This window comes from Elephas maximus, chromosome 3 (assembly GCF_024166365.1).
Source record: "Elephas maximus indicus isolate mEleMax1 chromosome 3, mEleMax1 primary haplotype, whole genome shotgun sequence".
NCBI classification, from domain to species: Eukaryota; Metazoa; Chordata; class Mammalia; order Proboscidea; family Elephantidae; genus Elephas; species Elephas maximus.
In genome coordinates, this window is record NC_064821.1 from 198,760,478 (window position 1) to 198,775,495 (window position 15,018).

General features: G+C 51.7%; 1 protein-coding gene across 5 annotated transcripts in view; it reads left to right on the forward strand.

Moving 5' to 3' along the window:
* The first annotated feature begins 13,422 nt into the window (after window positions 1-13,422).
* Window positions 13,423-15,018, forward strand: part of LOC126073839 (sodium/potassium-transporting ATPase subunit alpha-2) — an 84,823-nt gene continuing 83,227 nt past the window's right edge. For 3 of the 5 annotated variants that reach the window (XM_049880959.1, XM_049880956.1, XM_049880960.1), the window contains exon 1: window positions 13,435-13,545. In XM_049880959.1, the coding sequence (XP_049736916.1) occupies window positions 13,534-13,545 (12 nt within the window). In that variant the 5' untranslated portion in view covers window positions 13,435-13,533. Of the gene's footprint in view, window positions 13,546-15,018 lie in introns of all 5 variants that reach the window. The other 2 variants (XM_049880957.1, XM_049880958.1) reach the window with 1 other exon arrangement.

Consider the following 15,018-nt stretch of genomic DNA (forward strand, 5'->3'; position numbering starts at 1 on the left):
AAATTTCCTTTTCTGAGTTACTGAGCTGCCCAAGTAAATAGACAGAAACCCATTCCCATAGATTCATAGCGACCTTAGAGGACAGAATAGAACTTCCCCACAGGGTTTCCAAGGAGCAGCTAGTGGATTTGAACTGTTGCCTTTTTGGTTAACAGCTGAGCTCTTAACCACTGCACCACTGGGGCACTCTACAGAGATGGAGCAAAAACCTACCCTCACCCTGTCAACAAACTCACACAGAGACACATGGAAAGAGAGGTGCACACATGGGGACCCAGGTATACACAGAGAAACACACAGACATTACGAATACCAAACACACTTACAAACCACAAAGCCTCTCCCCCAGCTATACACACACACAAACCCAAACCAGTAGCCATTGAGTTGATTCCAGCTCATAACGACCCCATGTGCTGTAGAATAGAACTGCACTCCATATGGTTTTCAACGCTGTGAACCTTCTAAAGCAGATCACCAGACCTTTCTTTCAAGGTAACTCCGGGTGGGTTTGAACTGCCAAACTTTCAGTTGGTAGCCAGACGCTTAACCATTTGCACCAGGGACTCTGTGCCCTCACACACATACCCACAGCCTTACTCAACCCTCTCCCACCTTCCTTCCTGTGACAGGCATCTTCACCTTCATGGTGGACTGTGTGTGTGTTTATCTGCTCCCTGAACCCTCCTCTTGTCTTGCCCTGGCTGAGCCCACACTCCTGCCCTGATTCTCAAACCCTATGCCACTAAGGGGGGAGCACAGATGTTCAAGAAGAGGGGAGCCACAATGCCACTGCTGGTCTTAGCACAACTTGACCCTGACTCCTGTGGGGTCCTGCCATTTCCGTACCTAGGATTAGTGCCAGCTGCCTCCCACTCTGGAATGCCATGTGGATGGATCCCTCTGAGCTGGAATCCCTCAGCCTCCTTCCTCTGACAAGGCTCTTGTTCTGCAGCCCTAGAGGACTGGGTGCCTGGGCTCCACCCCAGATGCTCCCCTTCCTCTTCTCCATTCCCAGCCAGCTAAGAGGGAGCTGTGCCGGTGCAGACATATGTCTAGAGGGTGGCACAGGGCTGAGGCAGCCCACACTATGTGATATCACCTCTCCCCCAACCAGAGTAGCTGGAGGTGGGGGAGACTAATCAAGACCAGAGATGGCAGTAGTTTGCTTAGACAGGTTTTTGCTGAGTGCTGTAGCTGAGCCTCAGGGAACAGGAGGTGGTTAGAATCAGGTGGCTGCCTCTCAGTCACTGAGGTTGAGCAAGAGGCAAGTTTGGGAGCTGGGTTGTTTATGGGTTTGTCTGCACCCAGCTCAGAGTGAGGTGGATGAGAAGGAAGCAATATTCCAGAATAACTGCTAACTCTTACTGAACACCTACTTTGTGCTAGACACTGTTGTAAGCACTCTGCGTGTACTCACTTACTGAGTCTTCAAAACACCCCCCTGAGCTAAGTAGTATTATCATTTCTATTTTAGAGATGAAGAATGGAAGCACAGGGAGGTTATGTAACTTACCCAAAGTCACACAGGTAGCAAATGGTAGCACCAGGGTTCAAACCCAAGCTGTTTGACTCCGAAACTTAAGCTCTTAACATTCCTCTGCCTTCTGCTTCCTTAGCCTGCACGCACTTATTCACACATACTTAAGCACATGTGTGTACATGCACATACAACTGGTGCCTATGCAACCTATTGAAATAACTGTCTTTTTCTGCTAATATATCTCCAGCTCCTAGCACATGGTAAGTGTTCAATAAATACTTGTTGAATGAATGAATGCCGTGCTGGGGGCCCAGGGAAAGAGAAAACAACGAGAGGTGTGTGTACGTGTGTGTGTGTGTGTGTGTGTGTGTGGTATGGGAGGGAACAGGAGGAGTAAGGGGGATTTAGGGAAAAGCCCTTTTGCTAAACCTGCCTTGGGGCCCTGGAGCTGAATGGGTTCCGTGATTGCTCACACAGTCTTAGTCATCTAACGCTGCTATAACAGAAATATCACAAGTGGATGGCTTTAACAAAGAGAAGTCCATTATCTCACAGTCCAGTAGGCTAGAAGTCTGAACTTGGTACCAGGAGCAAGGTGCTGCTCTAACAGATACCTAGAGTGTGGAAGCGGTTTTGAAACTGTTAACAGATAGAGAACCAGCAGCAGCAGAGAACTGGCAGCAGCAGAGAAGTGGCAGCAGCAGAACCAGGAGACCAGCGCCAGACAGCACTGGAGCCAACGCACAGAGTGAGACAGCTTAGTGCCTGTGTGCAGGAGGCTTCCTGGCAGAGTGGGGTGCCTCCGGGCACTTATCAGTGGAGCTACGCTTGCTGACCCACAGAGCAAGAAAGCTGAGTACCTTCTGGCCAAAGTTTACTCTGGAGGAGCGGGGTGCCTCCAGGCACTTATTGGTAGAGCTACAGAGCTTTGGAACACTTTGCCCCAGCAGGGCAGATGCCGGCATGAGGAACCAGGAAGCAGAAGCTGAAGAGACAAGAAACACAGGAAGCCATGCTGCCTCAGTCTCAAAAGAGAGAAGCAAGCAGAGAGACATAGGGACCTTGTACCATCAAGAAAACAGTGCCGGGAGCAGACTGCGTCCTTTGGACCTGAGGTTCCAGCACTGAGATTCTCCCAGACCAAAGGAAGACTGATAACAAGCACCTTCCTCCAGAGCCGACAGAGAGAGAAAGCCTTCCCCTGAAGCCGGCACCCTGAATTTGGGCTTGTAGTCTACTAGACTGTGAGAGAATAAATCTCTCTTTGTTAAAGCCATCTACTTGTGGTATTTCTGTTGTAGCAGCACTAGATGACTAAGACACACACACACCCCTCTGCTGCAAACGAGACATGAAAGACCCACTTCTAACTCTGGTCCTAGCCCCTCAAACACCCTGGATGGGGAAAGAATGGAAGTGGAATTCACAGAATTCTCTGAGGTTGGAGGGGGCCTTGATTCTCCCCTCCAATTGAGCAGAGGGCAGGGGGGCTTGAGGAAAACTTTGGGAGGGGGTTATAGGGAGCAAACAGCCACTCAGCCTTTGCACCCAGGCTCAGCACCTCCTGAGTTCCCACCTTCTCCTGCCCCAGCGCCACAGGACCTTCCCAGCTTCCTCCATGTGTGCACACCTGGACTCTCCAGGCACTCAGCACCCCGTGGTTCTCCTGGCTGCAGAGTGGACAATCCCCCTTCCCCCTAGTCCAACTGAAACAAGGTGGAATTTTTCCAAAGCCTCTCTGTTAGGCAAGTGAAGGAAAAAACAGAGCCAGAAATATAGACTACAAAAACAAAGAAGCAGATGGGCTGGTGGGGGTGACTGTGCTCGCCATGGGAGAGAGCTGAGCACAGATTCCTAAACATGACCCTCCCCTGCCTCCCACAGCCACCACCCTCAGCGCTTGGGTGATGTTCCCACTCCGTTATTGTAACCACAGGGCTTGTTTGTACAGGCCTCTCCATCTTGGCGGTGAGCTTCTCAAGGCCACTCTTTTTTTCTCGGCCCCTACCGTGCCTGTCAGGGAGAAGAAGCTCAACAGACATTTGCCAAGTGAGTAAGTAAATGTATGAGCCAGAGAATCTGGTCCTTTTTCACCAGTGGCCTCATTGCCTCCATGGTAGGCATGTTATTCCCCTCTGGAGTCCATCTTACACTTGTCACTTTCATCACAGCTAGTAAAACTCGGGCTAGTAGAAAGCCTCTCCTCCTGTTTCAGAGCCCGAATCTGTCTCCCCTCAGGTTACAGCCCAGGCTGGCTTCCCGGGGAGCCCAGGGAGGCCTGAGTTCTGTCCTCTGGGAAGAGGAGGTGGCTGGAGATCAGATCCAGCTGGAAAAGAAATTGCAGCCCCGAGGCCAGGGCATTGGAAAGGAAGGGCAGAGAATAATAGCTAACATTCACTGAGCATTTTAATTCCCAAAACAACTCCATGAGTGAGAGCCGTTAAGGGAGCTGAAGCTCAGAGAAACTAAAACACCTGTCCAATTAAGGTAGACGTAGGATTTCATACCCAGGTATTCCAACTCCACAGCATGAGCTCTTAGCCAGGTCACCAACGCTGCATCCGTATCATATAAATTATCACCCAGGGAAGGAACTGGTGTCTGGCGGAGTGACAGCCAGCTGGCAGGACAGGGTGACAGGGAGCCAAGCGAGCAGGACTGTCCACCCCAGGCCTGCAGAGAAGCCCTTGGCATTGAAGATCTAGCTCAGGGACTAGATATCCCTAGGGAGGGGGGCTTGACAGAACCAAGCTAAACATTAAGGGATGAGGCAGGTATCAATCGGGAGCTCAGGCGTAGGAAATGAAGAAGAAGCTTCTTTGTTCTCAACTAAGTAAAAAAAACGTGAGACTGCGATTCCAGAACCAGACAGTGTAGCTTTGGCATCAGGCCAACCTGGATGTACCAGCTGTGTGGCCTGGATCCTATTACTGACTTTCTCTAGCCTCAGTTTCCTCGTCTGTAAAATGAGAATTGTAATAGCAATGACTTCAGTGCTTTTCGAGGATTGCTGTGAGGATTAAATGAGCATGTAGTTATCACCGTGTCTTGATATGATCAAAGCTGGGGCCCACAGGTAGAGTGGGACCAGCAGCCAAGGAAAGAGGGAGCTCTTCACCATGTACCACATCCATCTCCTCGTCCCCACCCCCTCTGCTCCCTCAGATACCTACTGTCTTCTTTCTCCTTCCATTCTTGTAATCCTCTTGAAAGGAGGGTAACCTATACCCTGCTCAGCTTCCTCACCACACACTCCCTATCCCTGCAAAGTTTTTTTCCAAACTCAACCCTCTGTGAAAACAGCTTTCTCAAAGGTCACACTAGTGACCTCTAAGTTGACAAATAAAGTGGCCGAAAGGTCAGTTTTTATTTCCCTTTGGCCTTTCTGCAGCCTCTGGAACTGTCAGTTTCTTGCCCCTTAAAATTTTGTCCTCTGTCCTCTTCCAGGCCCCTCCTTGGTCTAATTCTCCACGACTCTGGCTTGTCTTCTTTCCCTGTTCTGGTTCCTCATCCTCCTTCCCTCCCTTAGATGTAGGGGTTACCTGAGGTTTTGTTTGTCCAAGATCCTTGGCCCTTTGTCCTCTAGCTCCTCTCCCTTGGCTCTCCCATCTCCTCTGCTCTCCTGGTTCAGTGGTCACCTCTAGACAGGTGACTGTCACAGCCTATTCTCTCCCCCAAGCTCCAGCCCCCACTTTAACACCCTCTGAACACTTTCACCTGGAGGCTCTGCCACAAAGCAACCTTGTGACTTCCCTCCCAGACAAGTTCTTTTCTGTGCCCTTATTTTAGTTAAGTTGGCACCTCTATTCCCTCATTTCCAACTCCTTCCTCTCCCTCACCCCCACATTCAATCAGTTGCCAAATTCTAATTCCCAAAGGTCTTTCTCATCTGTCTCCTTCTCCTCACTGCCGTTGCTGCTGTCTTGCTTCAGACCCTTACCACCTCTTGGCTAAAATATTGCCGTAGACGCATCTCTCCTTCCTGTCCAACACCCCACCCATGCCCTCACACACGCTTGCAGCAAAATGAGCTCCCTACTGCACAATTTTAATAACATCACTCTCCTGCCCCCCAAATTTTAAGTGGCTCCATGGGTATGGCCAAATTTCTCAAACTTGCTTGATGGTAAAAATACAGATTCCCAGTCCCCACCCCACCAGCCCTCATGATTCAGAATTTCTACAGGAGACATGCCTACTAGTCTGTATCTTTAACAAGCACCCCCAGGTGATTCATAGCATCAGAACCTTTCAGGAAACGCTGACATTTAGAATAGCATTTGGCCTGGCATTCAAAGCCCTCCATGAAATCACTTCAACATTCACTTCCAGGGCTGGCGACCGTGTTTCCTCTTTGCGTGCTGTGTATGCCCCACCTCTGTGCCTGTGCTCGCATGGTGCCCTCTACCTGGAATGGGCTCTTTTCTGTCTCTTCAAGTCAGATCCTACGTCTCTGTCAAAGCCCAGTTAGAATACACCTGCTCCATGAAAACCAGAACCAAGCCAGTTGCTCTCAAGTCAACTCTAACTCATGACGACCCCATGTGTGTCAGAGCACAACTGTGCTCCACAAGGTTTTCAGTGGCTGATTTTTCAGAAGCAGATCACTAGGCCCTTCTTCCGAGGCACCTCCAGGGGGACTTGAACCCCCAACCTTTCAGTTAACAGCTGAGCACATTAACCCTTTGCACCACCCAGGGGCTTCATGAAGGCCTCCTTAATAATTCCAGCTGAGAATCACCTCCTCCTTCTCTGAACTTCCACAGCTCTCTAAATGCAATGGTGTGCAACCAGCAGCCAGCAGGGCCTGGCTCACTGTGTGTACTCAGTGGAAGCACTTTTTCTTCCTCTTTATCTCCTGGGCACTTGTCGCTTTTGCCATTGCAGCTGGGTGATTTCTGTACATGTGTTCCTTGAAAAAAGGACCCAGAGTGGATCCCTCTCTGCGTCCTTAGCATGGAAGCTAAGGGTGCAGCCTCTGGAACCAAACCCCCCAAGTGTGAATCTCCACTCCCCTACTTAATAAGGTCCTTGGGATCTTTGTGCCTCTGTTCCCCCATCTATAATTGTTACAAGGATTCAATGAAATAACACATACAAAGTGCTAAAGCACTTAATATGGTGCTTCATTAACTATTAGCTATGAAGGCGGTGATGGTTCAGTGGTAGAATTCTCACCTTCCATATGGGAGACCTGGGTTCGATTCCCGGCCAATGCAGCTCATGGACAGCCACCACTTATCTGTTAGTAGAGGCTCTAGTGTTACTATAATGCTGAAAAGGTTTCAGCAAAGCTTCCAGACTAAGACAGACTAGGAAGAAAGGCCTGGAGATCTACTTCCAAAACTCAACCAAAGAAAACCCTATGGATCGCAACAGTCTGATCTGCAAGCAACCATAGAGATGGTGCAATTCTGTTGTGCATTGGGTCGCCATGAGTCGGGGACTGACTTGATGGCAGCTAACAACAACAACATGAGAAGTAAAAGATCTTAGAGAAAATCTAGCTCAGGGGTTCTCAAAATTGCCTGCCCACTAAGTTGGCTGGGGAGCTTTTAATATATACTGATGCCTGGGCCTCTTATCACACCAACTAAAACATGATTCCTGGGGTTGAGGCCCAGGCACATGCAGTTAGGAGTAAGAAACACTAATTAGTCCAACCCCCTCATTTTATTGGTTCGAGGGAAAGGACTTACCCAAGGTCACAAAGCTAGTTAATGGTATGCCAAGTCCTATATCACAACCTCTGCCCACCACTCCAGCTCAGAACTGTTTCCAGTATGCCATGGCCCATCCTTTACTCCGAATCTTTGGGATGAGAAGTCTGCCCAGGCCCGCTCATTCTCACTCAGCAAGGATAGAGGTGAAAAGTGAGGGGAAGCTTGAGGAAATGGGGGTGGGGATATCCCCAGGGGCTAGGAGCTCGCCCTGGGGAGACAGGGTCAAGGGGTGGCAGAGGGGGGATTTAGTGATTAAATGGCATGAGATTCTGAGCAAAGGACAATGAGCTCTGTTTGCCTTGGTTGTAATGGTCTCCCCAGTGCCTTATGCAGAACCCAGCACACAGTAAGTGCTCAGCAAACGCTGATTCAATGTCTGAATGATGCAATAACACAAAAATGAACATGCTCTATTGATTAGCAGGGTGCTCACATTCCCCAAGGGGGCCATGCTGAGAACATCCAGGTAGGAGCCCAGGTGAAAAGATCCTGGACTTGCAGAGAAACTGAGGCACAGGGGAGGCCACGCTTCTCAAATCCCCAAGGAGATCCTGCTGTGTGAGAGCAAGACTGTGGCCCTGTGTACCAGATGTTCCAGGGCATCCTGTCCCTAGCTGGGTATCAAGAACGCCAGAGGGGACAAGCGGACAAACAGTGTGGTGTCCTGGGCCAAGTGGAGGGGGCCTGGTAAGGGAGGAATGAGGTAGGAAGGAGGAGGCTGGGGCCTAGCCAGGCTGCCTCTTGATAGGGGAAGCAGGGAGGTGGGGTGCTTTGGGCCAGTGGTTGGGTCAGATCTCCAGCCAAAGCAAACCTGCCTCAGGGGGCTGGGGGGCCGCTCCCTCCCTGCCCAGTTGGAATCAAAGGCAAACAGGAACCCTAGAGGGCCCAGCTGTGACCCCTGCCCCCCATGCTCAGCAAGGCCTATTAACCCCAACCTCCGCACAGCCCCAACCACCCTTTTCCTAGCCCAAAGAATCTTCATCTCCAGAGACAGACCATCTGTTATTTGCTGATGGAATATGCCAGGTTTCCCCAGCCTCATCCCCAGCTCTGTTCTTCCCTCCAACAGATTCCCAGCCCCCACCCTACCTCTCACAATGGCTTTCAGTAAGGAACCAGGGTAAAAACCCAAAAACCAAACCCATTGCCTTTGAGTCAATTCCGACTCATAGTCAGACTCTGAGTGGAACTGCCCCATAGGGTTCCCAAGGAACTGCTGGTGGATTCGAACTGCTAACCTTTTGATTAGCAGCCTGAGCTCTTAACCACGTCACTACCAGGGCTTCCAAGGAGCCAGGGTAATCAGCCCAAACCCTGAGACTTTCCTTGCCTCTGTGCCAAGGATTAAAGGGATCAGGCTCATTTCTGGGGGTCATTTTAATCAACAAAGAAGGAGAACCTACCTCAATGCTAATAGACAAAGTAGGAGCACCTACTCCCTTAGATCTCCTGAAGTCAAGGCTCCAACCAGTGTTTCTTACACAGATACAACCACAGGTGATGTCTACTGGTCACCTGAGCTAAGCCATTAGCAGTGGAGGAAAATAGCTTGGAATTTGTAGGTAATCATCATCTGGGCTGGAAAGGGACCTCAGGGATTTCCAGGTCACACAGGTGGTTAAAAACTCACCTCATAGGGTTTCCAAGGAGCAGCTGGTAGATTCGAACTGTCAACTTTTTGGTTAGCAGCCATAACACTTAATCACTATGCCACAGGTGGTTAGTGGCTAATTAGAACTAACCACTGCCGGGCAAAGTCCTTTACATTAGACCACAGTGGGGCAGGTGAGAAAACCTCTGTTGTCCCAAAGAACAACCCTGGGCCATGGTGCTCAGGCAGTAGGGGCTGACACAGCCTGCCTGGAGCCACACCGCTGGGCCTTTCCTTTTTCTCACGAGCACTTCTCCCTGCGTGTCTAGGTAGGAACAGAAACGTAGAGCTATCCAAACCCAGAGAGAAGTAAGGAGGGCAAGAAAAGGTGGGAAAGAGCAGGGGCAGAGAGATTGAGGAAACGAATTCTGGCTGCTTTTTTTTCTCTTTATTTTCGAAATTCTATATAATGTGGTTTTAATAATTAAAAAAGGATTGTAAAAATAATCTGGGGGAAAGATGGCAGAACCAAGAAGAGATGGAGAAAAAATTTTTAGAATCTTTTTAGAAAAGAAAGACTGGAAAGAAAACAGGAGCGGACAGCAAGGGAGAGATGGAGTGAAAATCCAACACCATCCTGGTGGTCAAATGGGGAAACTGAGGTAGCAACAGGAATTTGGACCTCAGCAGGAATTTAGAGTTAGTTCCAAGCCCAGCCTTTCCACCACAAAGCCACTGTCATCTGAGGGAAAGTGGGGAGGGGTGAGGAAGGGGGTGTTTCTGTCCCTTTCTGGGACACTTGTCATGGCCACCCCAGGCATTCCCAGGCTGCCTCCTAGCCCATGACACCAAGAAGACCTCCTCTTGGAAAGAGAAGTCTCTCACCCACACCCCCCAGAAGTTCCTTTGTGAGGCTCTGGAAGCCTGCAGTGGTGGCGAGACCACAGGCGAGTGGAGAGAACGGAAGAAGGAGGGCAGGAGAGGCTGCCCAGCAAGGGCTGGCAGCTGAGAGAAGGACTGGTGAGCTGGGCCCAAGTCAGGACTGGGGCAGAGAAGTGGGGAGAGGGGGCAGGAGGAGGGGCCATGGGGTGATAGAGCTTCCCAGCTCTTCCTTCCCTCCTACTCTCCCTCCCACTCTCTCTTTCATGATCTTGAAACAACCTTCAAGTCTGGGCTGCAAGCCCCAGGAGGCCAGTCACTTAGGAAACAAAACTGTTTCTTGGAGACCTTGAAAGCCCATCTGCAACTGAGCGGCCTCCCACCCCTCCCTCGTACACATAGCCATTCTCCCATGGACGCTCACGTACACCCACACCCAGCTTCACACGAGCTCCCCTCCCAGCCCACACACACACTCATGCACGTGTGCACGCACACACGTACACACCTGTATACTACACTTACACCTGTATACTAATGCATGCTGGTATACAAATAACGGTTTTTAGTAGATGGACCACACATCCAAATGAGTGCTGCGCTCTCCTCTTTTGAGGAGTGCCGCCTTTGGAATTACCATTTGGTACTTTCACATGGTCTCATATCCACACACATTCACACGGTCTCACATCCACACACAGGACCCCACATGATCATGTCCACCTCAGTTAGTAACTAACCCATGGCCATTGAGTTGATTTGGACTCATAGCAACCCTACAGGACAGAGTAGAACTGCCCCCATAGTGTTTCCAAGGAGCCACTGGTGGATTGGAACTGCCAACCTTTTGATTAGCAGCTGAGCTCTTAACCACTGCACCACCAGGGTTTCCAGTCATTAACTAACACACATAAATGCAAATATGCATCCCTCTGCTCTCTCTACTCCCTCTTGGTGTCTCTGTTTCTCTCTCTCACACATACACACATACACCCCTACTCCCCTACTCCCCACATCTTCCCATTACTGACCAAATATTTGATTCAAGACCACCTCATCCTGCCCTGTGTTGATTCCCTTTGCGGTCTGTGAATTTCCCACCAACCCACTCACCCTGGCCTTCCCGTCTCCTATTTTCAAGCCTTTCTTACTCCAAGGGCCTTGATCCAAACTGGTACCACTGGCTGTGTTCAAAGGAAACAGTAGCCCAGCACAGGCACCCCAGATTGAAGGACCAGGTGTCTACACCCACTTATGCCCGGGGGTCTGAGGTTTTCAGTGGAGAAGAAGGAGGTAGACTCTCAGGGCCTCAACTCTCCCCAGGCAGGTAGGGTAGTTGTGGGTGAAGAATGGGCCCTGTGTCCTGGTCACCCATTCATCTGTCCAAGCCCCAAAGTGTGAGCAGCAGTGCCCTTGGGGCTGTGCTCTAGCCCAAATGTGGGGCATGGCAGGGAGCCCCAGGCAGGCTGTGTGGGCAGAAGAAGGGCATAGTCCTTTCTGATGTAGAGCCTGGTGTCAGGGACCAGAGCCTGGGCTTTGGAAGGACTGGGCAGGACCGGGATCTGCCAGCAGGGGTGAAGGTAGGGGAACAAAAACTATTAGAACCCAGTTCTGAAGTCTACAGGGCTTCAGGTTCTGGGGCTGAAGTTTTCTGTCTCACCTTGTGCCCCAGGGATGGCTGGGCAGAAGATAACTCAGGAATCCAACCCAGGAACCTAAGGAGCAGATGCTACCTAAATCCCGTGTTATCATCTCACCCATCTCTAGCCCCAGGTCAAGGCTGCCCTTCACCACCTCAGTGAAGGATGCCCCAGGCATCTTTGGGCCACTTTTCTAGCAGCTTCTTCCCTAGGCAGTCTCTCCTAGTGTCTAACCACAAGCTGTCTTGCTTTATCTTCAGCTACTTCGCTCTCACCCTCTCCTTGACCCAGTGCTTGAACTGACATGTGTTTTCCCATCATTGTTTCCTCCCACGGCATATTCTCTCCCAGGCCCAAATCCAGGGTCAGTTGAGGGACCCATAGAGAGGTGTCTGCCCCATCCTACCCATACTTCTTGCCTATAACCCAGGAGGAGGAAGGAGGGCAGAAACCGGAAGTGACCTGCCAGATCCCCGTAACTGAAAACCCCAACTGCAGACTCTGAGAGTGCGAGTCATTTGGGGAACTCAAACATGAGCCCTGTGTCCTGAAAGTGAATTCACTGGAGGAGAGGTGGACAATCTCTCTGCATGCAGGGCATTCCCTCTGGGGCCAGAAGGGGACCCTGGCCTTGCCACAGGCCCCATCCCCTGTCTGCCTTCCCTCCTCTCTTCCTTTGGGCTCAGGGCTCTCACACCTGCCCCCACTGCCTGGCTTCCGTTCACTCCATTTCTGTGCCCAGAGAAATGGGGACAGTCCAGAGAATCCTGTCCTCTGACTGTTCCCAGGAGAAGATACAGGCAGGATTTTTTCTTCTCTCTCTGTCCCATGGTGTCCTCCTTCCTCTCTTCTCCCCTCTCTATCTTTGGCTCTTTTGTCAAGTCAGCAGCAGCAAAACCCTTAGCCCAGCTGGCCTTGCCCAGGGTCATCTCCTCTACCCCTACTTCTAGCTGGGACCTAAAGACACACTGAGGTGGGCACCCCTCTGTGCTCCCCAGGAACTTCTTCCAGCCTCTCCCACGTTTCCTTGCAGGGAAGCCCCTTTTCTGTCGAACCTCAACTCAGCATGCTGCAGATTTACCTTCCTGTCCCCCCGGAAGAAGGTAGCATGACCCTCCTTTCCAGTCCACATATCTGGTATTTGTTATCATGTGGACCTCTGCATACTTCTTAGAAGCCCTGTACAAGGAGAATTTTCCTCTCTTTTGACCTCCCCTCACCCCACCCACCAACCCCAGGCTCAGATTCAGCCCAAAACTTCCCAACAGTGACGAAGGGAGTGCCGCGTCTACTCTGTAAACAAGGGGTAAACAACACCCAGAGATGTCACCACAGATGCCCGCTGGGTGGGTCCAGGGTTGCCTTCCTGGTTCCCTCAGGTCCCCACTGTCCTCAGCCTATCATTTCCCCAGCTGTCTCCCTGGCCTCAGGAGCCTTGATTCTCCTCTCAAACCTTGGAGAGGCTCCACTGGGAGGGCTTGGGGGGGACCGTCTCTCCTCATCTCCAGACTTCATGCTGCCTCTTAACCCACCTTTGGTTCCCTCTAGGGGACCTCCCTCTAGGGGACCTCCTGAGCAGCCTCACATGTAAGGGCAGGCCCTTTGTTCAAACGCTAACTTTTTCTGGCCTTCAGTGTCCCTGCAGCCTCTACAGTAGAGGGAACAGGCTGTTTCATCCTCTGGGAGGTTGGATGGACTCAAGAGACCTGAGTTCCAGTTCTGTCTTAAGAGCTTAAAATTGTTTCATCTCCCTGGGCCTCAGTTTCCCCATCTGCAAAACTAGAGGAAGGGTTGGGCCACATGGCCTCTCTCATCTTGGGACTCTGAGCTGACAGTGTTCCTCTCCGCATCTTCCAAAGGGTACGTTCCCCCTCTCTCCTGCCCCCTCCCCCTAGCTTCCTCTGTGTGGCTGCCACTAGCCAGGGAGAGGTTTCAAGAAGCCAAGGAGGGGGCATACCGGGGGCATACCACAGGACAAACAGGACTGTCTTCTGGCCAGTTGCTAAAGGGGTGGGAGGGAGGAGTCCTCAGGGATCTTGTTTCAACAAACGTTTCTTTCCCGAGGAGGGAAAGGCGGGGGGAAAGAGGGAGAGGGACCTATTTAAAGCTACCCTGTTGCTTCGTCTGTCTCTGTCTGTCTGCCAGCCGGCCAGTGTGGGCTTGGAAGCCTCCTGGTGACTTCTCCAGCCTTGGTCCCCTCAACCACTCTGCCCCAAGATGGGCCGTGGGGTGAGTATCCCAAAGAGCAGGGGCCACTCTGTGGGGTGGAATACAGCTCTCAGGAGGTAAGATAGGCTGGAAAGAAAGGATGAGGTGGGACTGGGGTGTGGGGAGAGGGGAGAGAGAAGAGAATTTGAAGCTGGAAGTTCAGTCTCCAAGCTACAAGTGTGCACAGATCCCAGGGTCCTCACATGCCCCAGCGCTCTCCTCTTCATCACCAGCCCCCCACATCAGCCCACAGACACTACACAAATCCCATCCATCTCTCGCTGTACCCCATCCCTGCGTCTCCATCCCCGCTCCTCCCAGACCATCCCCTAACCACCCACATCTCAGCATCTCCTCGCTTCAGTCTCCGCCTGCGAGCTGAAGGCAAGCTTGGTGCTCAGTCCTCCTACCTTTGCTACCCCCCAAAAATATCCATTCTTTGGGGAGCCCTGGCTGTAGAGGGTGGGGGTCCAATCTGAGGTTGGGGGAAGGCAGTTGAGCATCCTACTCCTGGAGTCACCAAGCAGTTCCCGACAGCAACTCCAGGGGCCCTGAGTGCCAGGGACAGCTGGGAGGGGTGAGAGGAGGAAGACGAATGTACCCCCAGTCCCCACCCCAGCGCCCCTCCGGATGTCCCGGGTGGCCTTGTCCTCAGGCTCTGGGCCATGGCCTTTGAGGACTTTCCCAGCGGCTGGTGAGAGCCACTTGTCTCCCGCCCCAAACCGCCCCTGCCCATGGCAGCCTGCACCCCTGGGTATGCCAAGGGGAAGATTAACAGCTATGACGGGGGAGGGAAGGGGACAGGGAGAGGGCTTAGAATTCGTAGAAATTAAATTTCCATATGGAGAAAAGTGACCCAAACCCTTTGTATACTCGGTCTGGCTGTTTTCCTTTTGTGGGGTGTTGGCAGGAGAGGGCATGGAGGGAAAGGATATGGCGAGCAATAGGAGGCTCTGAGGAAAGGGGGTGCCTGTGGGGAGTTGTGGGGGAGTCTCTGGGCCCGGGAGGGTTCAGGCAAGGACATGTTATTGCACAGAGTTTAGCAGCTGGGAAAACTCTAGTCGGGACACCAGGGTTCCTGAGCTTGGGTGGGAGCTATAAATAGAAACAGAATGTGTGTGTGTGTGTGTGTGTGTGTGTGTGTGTGTGTGTGTGTCCACCACCCGTGTGTTCTCCATAGGCTGGAATTTATACAGACATAGGTGAGCACCTGTGATTACATCTCAGCAGGCAAATCTGTTAACGTACAAGAAGGGTTTACCCAAGCCTTCAAGCATCCACGAACGTGGACATTCCCACATGCAGTTGTGGAGGGTCTGCGAGCTGCCCTTAGGAGCTGGATGTGGGGGTCAAGGAGGAAGAGGTCACAGCCGTGGGAAAATAGGCTGTCTTGGGCTTTTCAGCTGCACCTTGATACCTCTTGCTCCCCCAGGGAAAAGGAATCCTCAGCAGAGCGGCAGTATCTCCGAGGGAGGCTCCAGGGTTGGCTGGGTC